Genomic DNA, 14459 nt, shown 5'->3' with positions numbered 1-14459 from the left:
TCTGGGCTCAGAAAGCCCAGGGTTCAAATCTTAGCCTTGTCACTTATTCTCTATGTGTCTAAATTTCCCCACCCATAAAGTAGGAGAAAGTGACTATACCCCTGGGTTGTGCTAAGGAGTAGAAAGTACACATATGAATTGGTGACTGCAACTCCCCCAAATCCCCCACACTCTAATTATGCTTCTGTAAATCATAGCCATTGTTCCTGGAGTCAGGAACCAAGTATAGGTTCTAGGCAACAAGCTCCCCTGGCTTCATCTCATTAAGGAGTCAGTGACTCAGCTCACCATCCCTCAGGACATTTCAAGTGAGCACAGGCCCAGCTGCGTGTGTATGTGCGTCCCAGGGACAGGCCTGGGCACCAGACCAGGCAGAGCTCCAGAGAAGTGCTGCTTTCTTCTCTCCAGAGGAGAGCCCGGGGCCTGTTTGTTCACACACCTGGAAAAGGTTAGCAGCTTCCAGGACGCGCTGGACATTCTGTTTGGTGATGAGCGCCTTGCTGGTGTATGTGTAGTCCAGAAGAGTGTGCATGGTTTCCGCATCCACCCCTTTGATAATGATCCTCTTCTCATACTTCTCCTTTAAATCATTGCAGAACATGGCCCTGGGAGAGAGATGTGTGAACGTGAGTCCAGCTGAGACCCTTGGCTCCAAATCTAAACAGACTTCCTTCAGACCTGTCTGCCCCTGTGGGACAGCAAGTTGCGCAAGGTGCCCAAGTTCAGGACCTGGAGTGACTGTTGTCTGTCCCTCAGTGCCCAGCACACACCAGACGTCCTGTGAGTGCCTAGTGAACTGACATGTCCTGCTCTGCTAGGCCCAAGTGTGGTTCCCAAGTCAGTCCCAGTCCTCAAGGGACACCAGGAGCCCTACTGGCTCACCTGGCAGGATCTAGAATTACTTTATATTGGCTCAAAGTGTGGAGTTCTTCTTGAGAATTGTGACAATGCCAAAGCCTTTTTCCAGAAACTGTACTCACTGAGGCAGGATCCACTAGGATGGAGCCCTGGTGACAGAATGTACTTTCTAGAAGGGGGACTTTCACCCCAATACCAAGGGCATTGTACCTCTAAATTCTCTTCCTGCTCCCTTTGCCACACCTCCTATTTACCTCTGGAAATCACTGGTCAGTTTCTTTCTGCTATTTCCTCATCTACAAAACAGAGGTGACTGCTTGTGGTTTTCTAGGAACAAACATCAAAAAGTCAGAAAGAAAGACATTGAGAAAAGAGAAAAAGAAAGAGAGGAAGGAATTACTTGATCGGTTGACTTTTTGAACCTTTTGTTTTCGCCAGTGAGATCTTCTCCCCTGGGTCTCCCCCTGTCCTTCTTCCTGTCTTTGTTTTCATCAATAACAATCCCCTCCCTTTCTCCCTCCTCTTCTCTCCCCTCAACTGGCCTCTTCACCCTTCTCCCCTCAGAATATGACAGCATGACACAGACAGTAAATGTGAATTTTGTAAAGTTAATAAATCCCAGGCTGGAACCAAAGAAGCAGTGACGTCCTTTGGACAGATGACTGATTTACACGCCAATTTTTTCAGCTATAAACTCTCTTGGCCAGAGGGGCACAGAGTCATGTGTGGAACCACACACCTTGTAAAGTGTGATCATGAAGCCCTCACCTTGCTGCCTCCTGATTCCATAGAGAACCCTGCCATCACAGCAAACACACAGTTTCTTAGCTCAACCTGTCTTCCTAGGAGGAGTTGGACAACCTCATTCCCTAAACCTTCCTTTGAGTCTCTAGAGCAGAACTACCTGATAGAAATCTGATGCAAGCTATATATGTAATTTAAAATTTTCTCTAACCATAATTTTAAACATAAAAAATGAGATAAAATTAATTTTAATCTTTTATTTAACCTAATACATATGGAAATATTATCACTTCAAACTGTAGCAAATATTTTTAGCTACAAATGAGATAATTTACATTTTTTTTTTTTTAATACTAAGCCTTCAAAATCCCTCATGTATACTTTACACTTAAAGCACATCTCAGTCCAGACCAGCCATAATTCAAATGTTCAGTGGCCACATGAGGCTAGAGGTGAGTGTATTAGGCAGTGCAGTCCTAGAACATTAATCCTGAACTCTGCTGTTGGGTCACCAAGATCTGCAAACATCTCAGGGGATAAAGTCAATGTCACCCACATGAATGTCATATACACGAACACATGGGAAACAGAACATGTATATGGAGAGGGTGGGCAATGATAATGGGGTTAAATGAAGCTTCAAGTAATTAAGGCAGCATATCACTGGAATCCCACCAAGGTGAAATTTAGAAATACCCCTTCACCTGATACGTGATTTTAAAATTAGTAAAAAGTGACTTTGTTGAATCTGTATGATCTCAAACACTCTAAGAAAAATTGAAAACGTCTACTCTACTCTGCTGCTGCTGCTGCTGCTAAGTCACTTTATTCGTGTCTGACTCTGTGCGACTCCATAGACGGCAGACCACCAGGCTCCGCTGTCCCCAGGATTCTCCAGGCAAGAACACTGGAGTGGGTTGCCATTTCCTTCTCCAATGTGTGAAAGTGAAGTCGCTCAGTCGTGTCCAACTAGTAGCGACCCCATGGACTGCAGCCCACCAGGCTCCTCTGTCCATGGGATTCTCCAGGCAAGAGTACTGGAGTGGCTTGCCATTGCCTTCTCCGCTACTCTACTCTAGACAGGTTTTAATATTAAATGAGATAGGTATATAAATTGTCTAATTAAATGCCTTGTACTTTGAGGGGCTCTTATGCATTTTGCAGGTCCCAGATGACATAATTATATGGGCTCTCTGAGATCATCTGGACTCTTGGTGGGGCTATTACTGCTAGACACAACTTCTGAATTCTCTCTTAGAATCTGTCACTGAACAACATCCTGTCCCAGTTCAGCTAATACATAACTGGGTGTCTTAATCTCCCAGAAACCAACCCTCAAGAGCTGGTGATGTATTAGGGGTATGTGGGAGGGAAGATGAAGCGGGGAGGAGGCCAAGCAAAGCAAAAGCCATATAGAAATCACTTTGGCCTAGTCCTGCAGGACCTCTGAATAAGACATTCTGGAGTAGTCCCAACGAGAGGCAAAGTTGGGTTGTGATACTCTGGCACCTCTGACAGTTACGGTCCACCCCTGGAGTAGGTCAATTCTCAGGCCCCTCTGGGTTTTGATGTGTGTGGGTGACAAGCACTCTGCACAAGCAGAGTGACCCTAGGAGCCTAGGGAGAGTGGGGAAAGAGCTGCAGTCCTGGTTGTTGGAAGGTGGAGAGAGCTGTGATGTCTAGGTTCCAATGCTATCTCACCATGTCACAAGTGAGCAAACCTTGGTTTCCTTCTCTGTAAAATGATTTAACAATAGTCCCTACCCCAGCGAGCTTCTGGGAAGAATAAGATAATACTCACAAATAGGTTGGAACAATAGCCAGAACTCACTAAGGCAAGGCATCTCTGGCTGGTCAGAGGACTCAGAAGGCTGTGGGAGATAGTTGGAGCAGACGGCCAACCCCACTCTACCTCACAACCCTGGACCTGCCAGCACTGGGTTTGGTGCCAGTCAGGTCCCTGCACAGCTGTCTACCACCCATCCAGCATAAAGTTAGGGCCAGGGCTGCTCACAAACTGGTCTAGGGACATTAGCATGGTGTGGGCACACAATAGGAGCTCATTGGAGAGAGAGGAAGGACATGCTGTAAAGACTGTGTCTTTAGACACAGAGCCCCCTTAGAAGATTTTTCTTTTGCCCGTTTGGGTCCCAAAATGCCAGCATTTCTCTGCTTTTCTCTGCGACTTTTTTCACTGATTTTCTGCCCCTTAAATAAACTCTCCTTGGCCACAGACACCATGCTGAACACAGATAAGATGAAACTAAGGAGAAAACTACATATTTCTCATAGACCAAACTCCTAGGCCTGCTGCTCTCTGGGAGATACATGGAAACACTTTGGCAAAGTTGCGACCCCCTGAAAGGTTGACAACCCGGGCAAAGTGGGCCCTAGTTTTCCACTTTAATAACAGCAATCTCTCACAGTTAGATTTATAGCATTTGTAGGCCAAACAGCAGAATCTCTTCTGATTATTATATCCACCCTACAATGTATGTGTGTATTTATTTATGGCTGTGTCGAGTCTTCGTTATGGCTCACAGGCTTCTCTCGAGTTGTAGCACACAGGCTCAGTAGTTGTGACACACAGGCTTAGTTGCCCCTCAGCGTGTGGGATCTTAGTTCCCCAACCAGGGATCGAATCCGCCACCCCTGCATTGGAAAACGAATTCTTAACCTCTGGGCTTCCAGGGAAGTCCCTACCATACCCATTTTATAGGTGACAGACTGAGGTAAAAGTTAAGTGAATTGACCAAGACCCTACAGGCTGTCAGCAATAGAATGGGACCCAGAACCTAGGGACTTTGATCTGGAGCTCACCAGTGCACTGCTGCTGCTGCTGCTAAGTCGCTTCAGTCGTGTCCGACTCTGTCCGACCCCATAGATGGCAGCCCATCAGGCTCCCCCATCCCCGGGATTCTCCAGGCAAGAACACGAGTGGGTTGCCATTTCCTTCTCCACTAACATCAAGGAAAACAACAGGAGTTCAAGGCCATCTTTAGGGGATCAACTAGGGTCAGCACTGAGTGAACCAGGCCACATTTTGCTCCCAGAGAGCACAGCTAGGTTTTTTGCTAACCATTTACCCCTTAGCTTCTGCAGGAGACAAAATTTTTGTGTAATAAAAATATTTTCTAGACAGACACTGACCAAGTCTCATGAGATACTTGTAAAACAGAGGTAGTTATGAAGATCCTCTTTTCACAGTTAGAAATAGTCTCAACATAGGGAGTCAGTTGCCCAATACTTCAGCAGTGAGTCAGTGCCGAACCCGAAATAGAGTTCATCTCCCACAACAGCTATGGAAATAGCCATGGGCCAGAGTCTCCTGGAATGAAGTCAGGCCATGGCCCCATCCTTCTGTCTGGGCTTCGCTCCCCTCCAAGCTCTGCCAGCCTCACTCCTGACTTTATTCAGGTCTCTACTCGGATGTCACTGCCTCAGGGTGACCAACCCTGACACTCAGTCTAAAATAATTACTCCCTAATGTCATCTCCATTGTTTTTCTCCACGATCCTGTACCAACCTGAAGTTATATTACACATCTATTGTTAACGAGTTTAATAATTGTCTCTCTGCTAAAACATGAGCTGAGTGAGGGCAGGGGCTATGCTGTGCTCAACACTATATCCTCAGGGCTAGAATAGTGCCTGGAACCTAAGTAGAGACTCGGTAAACATTTGGGGAGAGAATAAATGAATGAACGACAGCAAACTTGTGCTTCTAGATCTTCCATATTTGCTTTTGACAGGGCTCTGCCCCTCCAAACATCATCAAGTATTCTACAGGATGAGGCCCAAAGAGACCTGCCCATTGAGAACACCCATCACACTCCTGAGTCCAATGCCTGGAGCTTAAAGAGAATGCACCCACACCAAAACTTCCCACTCACAAATTCAATGAGTTCTTCATGTTCCAACAGCTCCTAAATATCATCCAATCAGAATTTTCAATCAGCCCAACTTTGCTTTGGTTCCTCCCACCCCTCAGGCCTCCACACTTACCACAGAACTTCCTGCCTCCTGAAGCTCTAACCCCAATCACAGTACTATAAACAAATATCCACTTCCACCACCACCCCCCTGTCATTCCTAGACCAGCTACACCCATGTTGACCCTGTCCTGTTCTTCTAATCCCTTCACCATCACATTTATAACAAGAACTAAATCCTCTGCATCAATGAGGTATTCAGGGTTGGAATAGCTCTAACTGAGCTAAACTGAATTAAATTCTACTTAAGGATATATGTATTCTTATAGTTGATTCTTATAGCTGATATTTGTTCCAGAAAAACATCTATTTCTGCTTCATTGACTATGCCAAAGCCTTTGACTGTGTGGATCACAATAAACTGTGGAACATTCTGAAAGAGATGGGAATACCAGACCACCTGACCTGCCTCTTGAGAAACCTGTATGCAGGTCAGGAAGCAACAGTTAGAACTGGACATGGAACAACAGACTGGTTCCAAATAGGAAAAGGAGTACATCAAGGTTGTATATTGTCACCCTGCTTGTTTAACTTATATGCAGAGTACATCATGAGGAACGCTGGGCTGGAAGAAGCACAAGCTGGAATCAAGATTGCCAGGAGAAATATCAATAACCTCAGATATGCAGATGACACCACCCTTATGGCAGAAAGTGAAGAGGAACTCAAAGGCCTCTTGATGAAAGTGAAAGAGGAGAGTGAAAGTTTGGCTTGAAGCTCAACATTCAGAAAACAAAGATGTTGGCATCTGGTCCCATCACTTCATGGGAAATAGATGGGGAAACAGTGGAAACAGTGTCAGACTTTTTTGGGGGGGCTCCAAAATCACTGCAGATGCTGATTGCAGCCAGGAAATTAAAAGACGCTTACTCCTTAGAAGGAAAGTTATGACCAACCTAGTTCAGTTCAGTTCAGTTCAGTTGCTCAGTCGTGTCCGACTCTTTGCGACCCCATGAATCACAGCACGCCAGGCCTCCCTGTCTATCACCAATTCCTGGAGTTCACTCAAACTCATGTCCATCGAGTTGGTGATGCCATCCAGCCATCTCATTCTCTGTCGTCCCCGTCTCCTCCTATCCCCAATCCCTCCTATCATCAGACTCTTTTCCAGTGAGTCAATTCGTCGCATGAGGTGGCCAAAGTATTGGAGTTTCAGCTTTAGCATAAGCCCTTCCAATGAACACCCAGGATTAATCTCCCCTAGAATGGACTGGTTGGATCTCCTTGCAGTCCAAGGGACTCTCAAGAGTCTTCTCCAACACCACAGTTCAAAAGCATCAATTCTTCGGCGATAGGCTTTCTTCACAGTCCAACTCTCACATCCATACATGACCATGGGAAAAACCATAGCCTTGACTAGATGGACCTTGGTTGGCAAAGTAATGTCTCTGCTTTTCAACATGCTATCTAGGCTGGTCATAACTTTCCTTCCAAGGAGTAAGCGTCTTTTAATTTCATGGCTGCAATCAGCATCCACAGTGATTTTGGAGCCCAAAAAAATAAAGTCTGACACTGTTTCCACTGTTTTCCCATCTATTTCTCATGAAGTGATGGGACCAGATGCCATGATCTTTGTTTTCTGAATGTTGAGCTTCAAGCCAAACTTTTCACTCTCCTCTTTCACTTTCATCAAGAGGCCTTTGAGTTCCTCTTCACTTTCTGCCATAAGGGTGGTGTCATCTGCATATCTGAGGTTATTGATATTTCTCCCAGCAATCTTGATTCCAGCTTGTGCTTCTTCCAGCCCAGTGTTCCTCATGATGTACTCTGCATATAAGTTAAACAAGCAGGGTGACAATATACAACCTTGATGTACTCCTTTTCCTATTTGGAACCAGTCTGTTGTTCCATGTCCAGTTCTAACTGTTGCTTCCTGACCTGCATACAGGTTTCTCAAGAGGCAGGTCAGGTGGTCTGGTATTCCCATCTCTTTCAGAATGTTCCATAGTTTATTGTGATCCACACAGTCAAAGGCTTTGGCATAGTCAATGAAGCAGAAATAGATGTTTTTCTGGAACTCTCTTGCTTTCTCCATGATCCAGTGGATGTTGGCAATTTGATCTCTGGTGCCTCTGCCTTTTCTAAAACCTGCTTGAACATCTGGAAGTTCACGATTCACATATTGCTGAAGCCTAGCTTGGAGAACTTTGAGCATGATTTTACTAGCGTGTGAGATGAGTGCAATTGTGCGGTAGTTGGAGCATTCTTTGGCATTCCCTTTCTTTGGGATTGGAATGAAGACTGACCTTTTTCAGTCCTGTGGCCATTGCTGAGTTTTCCAAATTTGCTGGCATATTGAGTGCAGCACTTTCACAGCATCATCTTTCAGGATTTGAAATAGCTCAATTGGAATTCCATCACCTCCACTAGCTTTGTTCATCATGATGCTCTCTAAGGCCCACTTGACTTCACATTCCAAGATGTCTGGTTCCAGGTGAGTGATCATGCCATCGTGATTATCTTGGTCATGAAGATATTTTTTGTACAGTTCTTCTGTGTATTCTTGCCACCTCTTCTTAATATCTTCTGCTTCTGTTAGGTCCATACCATTTCTGTCCTTTATCAAGCCCATCTTTGCATGAAATGTTCCCTCGATATCTCTAATTTTCCTGAAAAGATCTCTTGTTTTTCCCATTCTGTTGTTTTCCTCTATTTCTTTGCACTGATCGCTGAGGAAGGCTTTCTTATCTCTCCTTGCTGTTCTTTGGAACTCTGCATTCAGATGCTTATATCTTTCCTTTTCTCCTTTGCTTTTCACTTCTCTTCTTTTCACAGCTTTTTGTAAGGCCTCCTCAGACATCCATTTTGCTTTTTTGCATTTCTTTTCCATGGGGATGGTCTTGGTCCCTGTCTCCTGTACAATGTCACGAACCTCCGTCCAGAGTTCATCAGGCACTCTATCTATCAGATCTAGACCCTTAAATCTATTTCTTACTTCCACTGTATAATCGTAAGGGATTTGATTTAGGTCATATCTGAATGGTCTAGTGGTTTTCCCTACTTTCTTCAATTTAAGTCTGAATTTGGCAATAAGGAGTTCATGATCTGAGCCACAGTCAGCTCCTGGTCTTGTTTTTGCTAACTGTATAGAGCTTCTCCATCTTTGGATGCAAAGAATATAATCAATCTGATTTCGGTGTTGACCATCTGGTGATGTCCATGTGTAGAGTCTTCTCTTGTGTTGTTGGAAGAGGCTGTTTGCTATGACCAGTGCGTTCTCTTGGCAAAACTCTATTAGCCTTTGCCCTGCTTCATTTCATGCTCCACGGCCAAATTTGCCTGTTACTCCAGGTGTTTCTTGACTTCCTACTTTTGCATTCCAGTCCCCTATAATGAAAAGGACATCTTTTGGGGGTGTTAGTTCTAAAAGGTCTTGTAGGTCTTCATAGCATATTAAAAAGCAGAGACATTACTTTGCCAACAAAGGTCCGTCTAGTCAAGGCTATGGTTTTTCCTGTGGTCATGTATGGATGTGAGAGTTGGACTGTGAAGAAATCTGGTCACCAAAGAATTGATGCTTTTGAACTGTGGTGCTGGAGAAGACTCTTGAGAGTCCCTTGGACTGCAAGGAGATACAACCAGTCCATTCTAAAGGAGATCAATCCCGGGTGTTCATTGGAAGGACTGATGCTAAAGCTGAAACTCCAATACTTTGGCCACCTCATGCGACGAGTTGACTCACTGGAAAAGACTCTGATGGTGGGAGGGTTGGGGTTGGGAGGAGACGGGGACAACAGAGAATGAGATTGCTCGATGGTATCACCGACTCGATGGACATGAGTTTGAGTGAACTCCGGGAGTTGGTGATGGACAGGGAGGCCTGGCGTGCTGTGGTTCATGGGGTCACAAAGAGTCAGACATGACTGAGCGACCGAACTGAACTGAACTGATAGCTGATTCACATTGTTGTACTGCAGAAATCAACATAATATTGTAAAGCGATTATCCTCCAGTTAAAAATTTTAGAAAAGGATATATGTCAATATGCATACAATTGGCCAAAAATGTTTTTTAAATTAGCAATCATGAGCTGTTCAATGAACACTATATTGTTAAGAAAGGATTTTTGAGGGAACTCCCTGGTGGTCCAGTGGCTAAGACTCTGTTCTCCTGATGCAGGGGACCTGCATTCAATACCTGGCAGGGAAGTAGATTCCACATGCTGCAACTAAGAGTTCGCATGTGCAACTAAAGATCCCACATGCCACAGCTAAGACCTTGTGCAGCCAAATAAATAAATATAAATAAATATTTTTTAAAAAGAAAGGATTAAGTAAACCCAATGTGGCCAGTCAAAGGGGTTTCCTCTGCAAAGGAAACACAGGGTCAGTGGAAGCAAGGGTGACCCTAGCATTGGATGACATCACTGTCTATGGTCCCCAGCACCTCAAAGCTAAAGGCACCAAACCTCCACCTGCCATTTCCTAGACAAAAGACCTATACATGTGGCTCAGCCCAGTTTCTGACCTCAAACTATTCCCTAAGCCCTACCGTGTAGACCCTGTCCCAGCACAGGAGTCCTGCCCACATCCCTGGCCTGCAGGCACTTCAGCCTCAAGGATGATGGCTCTCAAAGTATATGCCATGCATGACTTGCATCAGAATTCCTGGATTGTTTATTAAGAAAGAAGAATCCTGAACCCCACCCACCCTAGACCTTCTGAACAAAATTTCTGGCAGTGGGGCTGGGAATATAAATGTTACTAGGCTCACCCAGCCCCCACCCATAATTGTTTTGCAAATCAAAGTTTAAAAATCACTGTCCTACAGAGAGGTCACCTCATTTCCCAACTCAGTTCCTCTTGGCTAACCCCAAGAAGGAGACTGGACTAAGGTCCAGGTCAAGGAAATAACTGGTTGTGGTTCTGGGACAGATATGCCCTTGAAAGTCTTCCCTCCCTGTAGTTTCTTCTTCTCATCTTCTGAGATCCAGACCTCCTAGAATTCCATGAGATCTAAGGCCTCCTACACTGGGAGTTTGCGGGGCAGGAGTAGCACTCCTCCATCACTTCCAAACCTGGTGGGGATTCAGATGGAAGCAGGCCTTGTCCTGGCCTCTTAAGTCTTTCTCTAACTTAGCTGTGTAGACAGGGCCCCTACAGCTTACATTCAAGTACCACATTTCACTAGACCTAGGAGTTCTGAAACAGGATGTGGTGGCAAAGCCCTATTAGTAACAAACAGTGTGCAATTCCTTGTTCTTATCTGCTGCGCACATGTAAATCTCATATGCCTGGAGGGGTGCCTTCAGAGAAGGATTTGGAGGTTCATGGCCATCTCTCCTTCCACTCTAGAGAAATGACCAACAGTACTCTGCTGTCTCTCTTCAGGGCCTGGAGTCAGCTCCCTGAATTCTCAGCTGCTCACTCAATATTTGCTCCAAACAGACAAATTGGAACCCTGTAGCTGCCCCCACCTGATTCTAAACACCATCAGACCTCAAAAGAACTGTCTCTGCCAAGCCCCTTGCCCAAGTTCACCAATCCTTAAGGATGCTGCACATGTACCTCTACGGGACCAAATGCCAGCCTTGTTTCTATAGAATCAGCCCTCCCAGCCCTACTGGACCATTGCTGAGGCCTCTGCATGGCATCGATGGCCTCAGCCCATCCAAATTTATGACAGAAAGAAGGGCTTGTACTGACCTGCAAGGTCAGGCAGAATACACATCAGTCATCCATTTGCCATTTTTGTCTTTTCTGAAATTTTTGTCACCGAGAAAGGCAGGGTTATAATTTTTTTCCTTCCAGATTGAGTTGGTATAGTATATTCTTGGTTATCAAAATACTCATAGCTTTGGGATGTTGAAATGGTAAAGATTCATGATATGTGAAACAGCATGATATACAACTGTATGGTCTTAATTACATAAAAAAGGATGCTTAGTTGTGAAAATACACAAATAAGACCTAGAAGGACACATCAGTAAACCGATGGCAATTATGAATGACTTTGTTTTTAGCTTCTTGTGTTTTTTTATTTCCTGTTATGCATATGTTAACTTTTAAGAAATAAATGTTATTTTAAAAACCTTAAAACAACAGCATCAGTCACAGCAAATGCTTGTGGCCAGAATTCAGCAATGATTCAGTCACAAAGATACAATGAAAGTTCTTATTTTGGCTGCCCAACACCATTCCTAATCATTTTAGAAGGAGTATTCAGATTTTCCTTTGAGGAACTATCCCTCCTCCAATACCAGTCTGGGAGGGTTGTATGGAACTAGTCCCACCTCTTAGACTAAGGTTAGCATAGTCCGTATGTCTTCCAAGCCACAGTGCCTGGGTCACAGATGGGCACACGAAGAAGCCAGTTCAGTTGAAACCAATTCCAGAACTTTCTCCAGAATTATTGGGAAAGAGAAACTCTCTTCCCAGTGGGGCTGCTGAGCTGAGAGAAACAAAAGTTCTGAGAGGCTGGAGACCTTCTTGCTTCCATGTGTGAAGACCCCCTGAGAGACCAACACAAAGGCGAGGGGAAAGAAGAGACAGTGAAACTGAGCCCTGATGACATTATGTGAGCACACGATCCAACTAACCCTGAAACCAATACCCTTGGACTTTCAAATCATGTGTGGATTTATTTTTTTTTTTATGTGCTTCAACCAGTCTGAACTGAGTATCTTCCATTTGCAATGCAGAATCCTGACAGACACAGCTGGACAAGAGACATCCTGAATAACAAATGGGACCAAATGCTAAAGAAGATTGTATAACAAGTGCCCAGAAAAAGAAACATTAAACTGCTCTCAACATTCCTACACAGGGCCCTTCACAGTCTGATCTGTGTACTCTGCTTCCCCATCCCATAGCCAGCAGTTTCCAACATGTGCCTCTGTTTACATCAAGACTCTGGGTTACAGACAGGACTCTGTACATTCTACAGGGCCTTTTTAAAAAAATTATTAATTTTATCTATTTATTTACTTGTCTGTACTGGGTCTTCACTGGTGCTTAGGGCCTTCAGTAGTTGCTGCATGGACTTCGAGTCGTGGCATGTGGAATCTTCCCGGAGCAGGGATCAAACCCGAATCTCCTTGCATTGGCAAGCAGATTCTCAACCACTGGATCACCAGGGAAGTCCAGTAGAGTCTATTTTTGCTGTGCCTTTTCCCTCTATTAGATTCTTAAGGATCTTAGAGGCACAGGTTAGATTTTATTTCTCTCTCAATTTTTATTTACTGGCCTATTGTTGGATGGATGGATGAAAAGGAAACTACATATGCAGTCCTATACTTGGCCCTGTAGGCCAAGTGAATTCCTCTTGTCTCCAAATCCACGTTTCTCCTCTAACTGCCATGAGAATAAATAACAATAACCTTCAAGACTGATTGATGGGAGCAAGGTATGTGTGTGAAGAGCTATGTTTTCTAGTGATTCTCCAAATTGGGACTCCAGTCCCACGGTGTTTATCCTAAGCCCTGCTACCCAAGATTTTACATTACAAAGCATGGTGATTGTTTTTCACCTTAATTTGCTTTTCACATCTTTCATCTCTTTGCCCAAAGGTTCCCCTGGCTTCCCCTAAAAAAACACCACTTCCCTCACAACGCTCTTCAGTGAGATCTGCTCTGATTCTCACTTCCCTTGGGCTGGGAGCAGAGTCAGCATTTGTGCTTGCTGTCTACTGCCACATCCTGACTAGACGGTTGCCCTGGAGGCTCCTTATCACCCTCTTTTCCCAAACATTTTCCATCTCAGCCCCCTAGAACCCCATGCTGGTTTCTTATGGCCTCCATGCTATTTTCCAGAAATCGAGGCTCAGCCTCTGCTTTGTGACATTTTTCTGAGCACTCCCTGGCTCTGACCACTTAAAAACACACAGACTGGTCCCAATCCTCATCCCAAGGTGATCAAATATTGAGGCTTCCCCAGTCCTAAAAGTTATCCATCTTGTGATAGGACAAAGGTGACTATACATGTGCTCCAGACTTCTCCCACTACAAGCCGCCAAAGAAGAATATGGACCTCCAAAGCTGTTCTTTGGGCTTTTATGACACAGAAGCCAAGGGAAAGGAGGAGGGCGAAAGATGCTCCAGCTGGGGATGGAGAGGAATTTTGAAGCAAGAGGTGAAGGAGAAGTTCCCTCAGGCCGAGCTACCCTCAGGGCCACCCAGATGTGGTCAGATTTGGGATGGACCTCCAGCTGCACTTGCCAAGCGTTGAGCCCTGACGTGGATTGCTACAGTCCCTAGGGAAAGGAGCACCTATTTCTAACTGGTCTGCCCAGATAAGACTTTTTAAAAATTCATACAAAGATATCCAAAAAGCCAACAGGTATCAGAGATGTGGATGAGAGGGGAACTGGTGTGGTGTGTGTCTCCCTCAAAGTGCTTTAAAAGGAAGTTCACTATTTGAGTTGACTTTGATAGTACTTGTTCTGTTTCTGGGCTCTGCCCCACAATGGAGTGGCATGGGTGGGTGAAGGATTGAAAGAGTTAAATTGCCTTGTCTTTCTCTTTCCAATCTTGAAGCTCAGAGAAGTAGGGTTTGTCTTCCAGTCCCCCAGCCTTGTTTTCTTCTTCCCCTTCTCACCAACCAATGGCACCCTTGTTGGCTGGCTGCCCTGAGGGCCCTCAGAGAGGACTCTGAATGTCTCTTGAAACTGTCTCCTTATCCCAACTGCCTTAGCCTTAATTCCAACCTAATCTTCTCTACCTGTAATTTCTGCAGTCACCTGAGGGTGCCCCTAGGTCAGGACCTCCACATCACACCCCAGAGGGTTATTTTAACAGAGATATTGGATCACTTTCTCACTTTCCTGATTAAAACTCTTCCCTGGCTTCCTACTTCCTATAAGATACATTACAAACTTTTCATCCTAACCCAACAAACCTTTCATGGTCATCCCTGCCCATCTCTCTTGG

At 44.8% G+C, this 14459-nt stretch overlaps 1 protein-coding gene across 3 annotated transcripts in view; it reads right to left on the bottom strand.

The window, feature by feature from the left end:
- KLHL6 (kelch like family member 6) overlaps window positions 1-14459 on the bottom strand; it is a 121980-nt gene that overhangs the window by 33677 nt on the left and 73844 nt on the right. For 2 of the 3 annotated variants that reach the window (XM_088838741.1, XM_055409525.2), the window contains one exon: window positions 440-605. The exons of the other annotated variant lie outside the window; for it this stretch is intronic. In XM_088838741.1, the coding sequence (XP_088694867.1) occupies window positions 440-605 (166 nt within the window). The remainder of the gene's footprint in view (window positions 1-439; window positions 606-14459) is intronic. 3 annotated transcript variants of the gene reach the window in all.

This window comes from Moschus berezovskii, chromosome 1 (genome assembly GCF_049115385.1).
Source record: "Moschus berezovskii isolate FMDL1 chromosome 1, NW_MosBer_1.0, whole genome shotgun sequence".
Lineage (NCBI taxonomy): Eukaryota > Metazoa > Chordata > Mammalia > Artiodactyla > Moschidae > Moschus > Moschus berezovskii.
The sequence above is the reverse complement of the archived record's forward strand: the minus strand, read 5'-3'. Positions and strand labels throughout refer to the sequence as shown.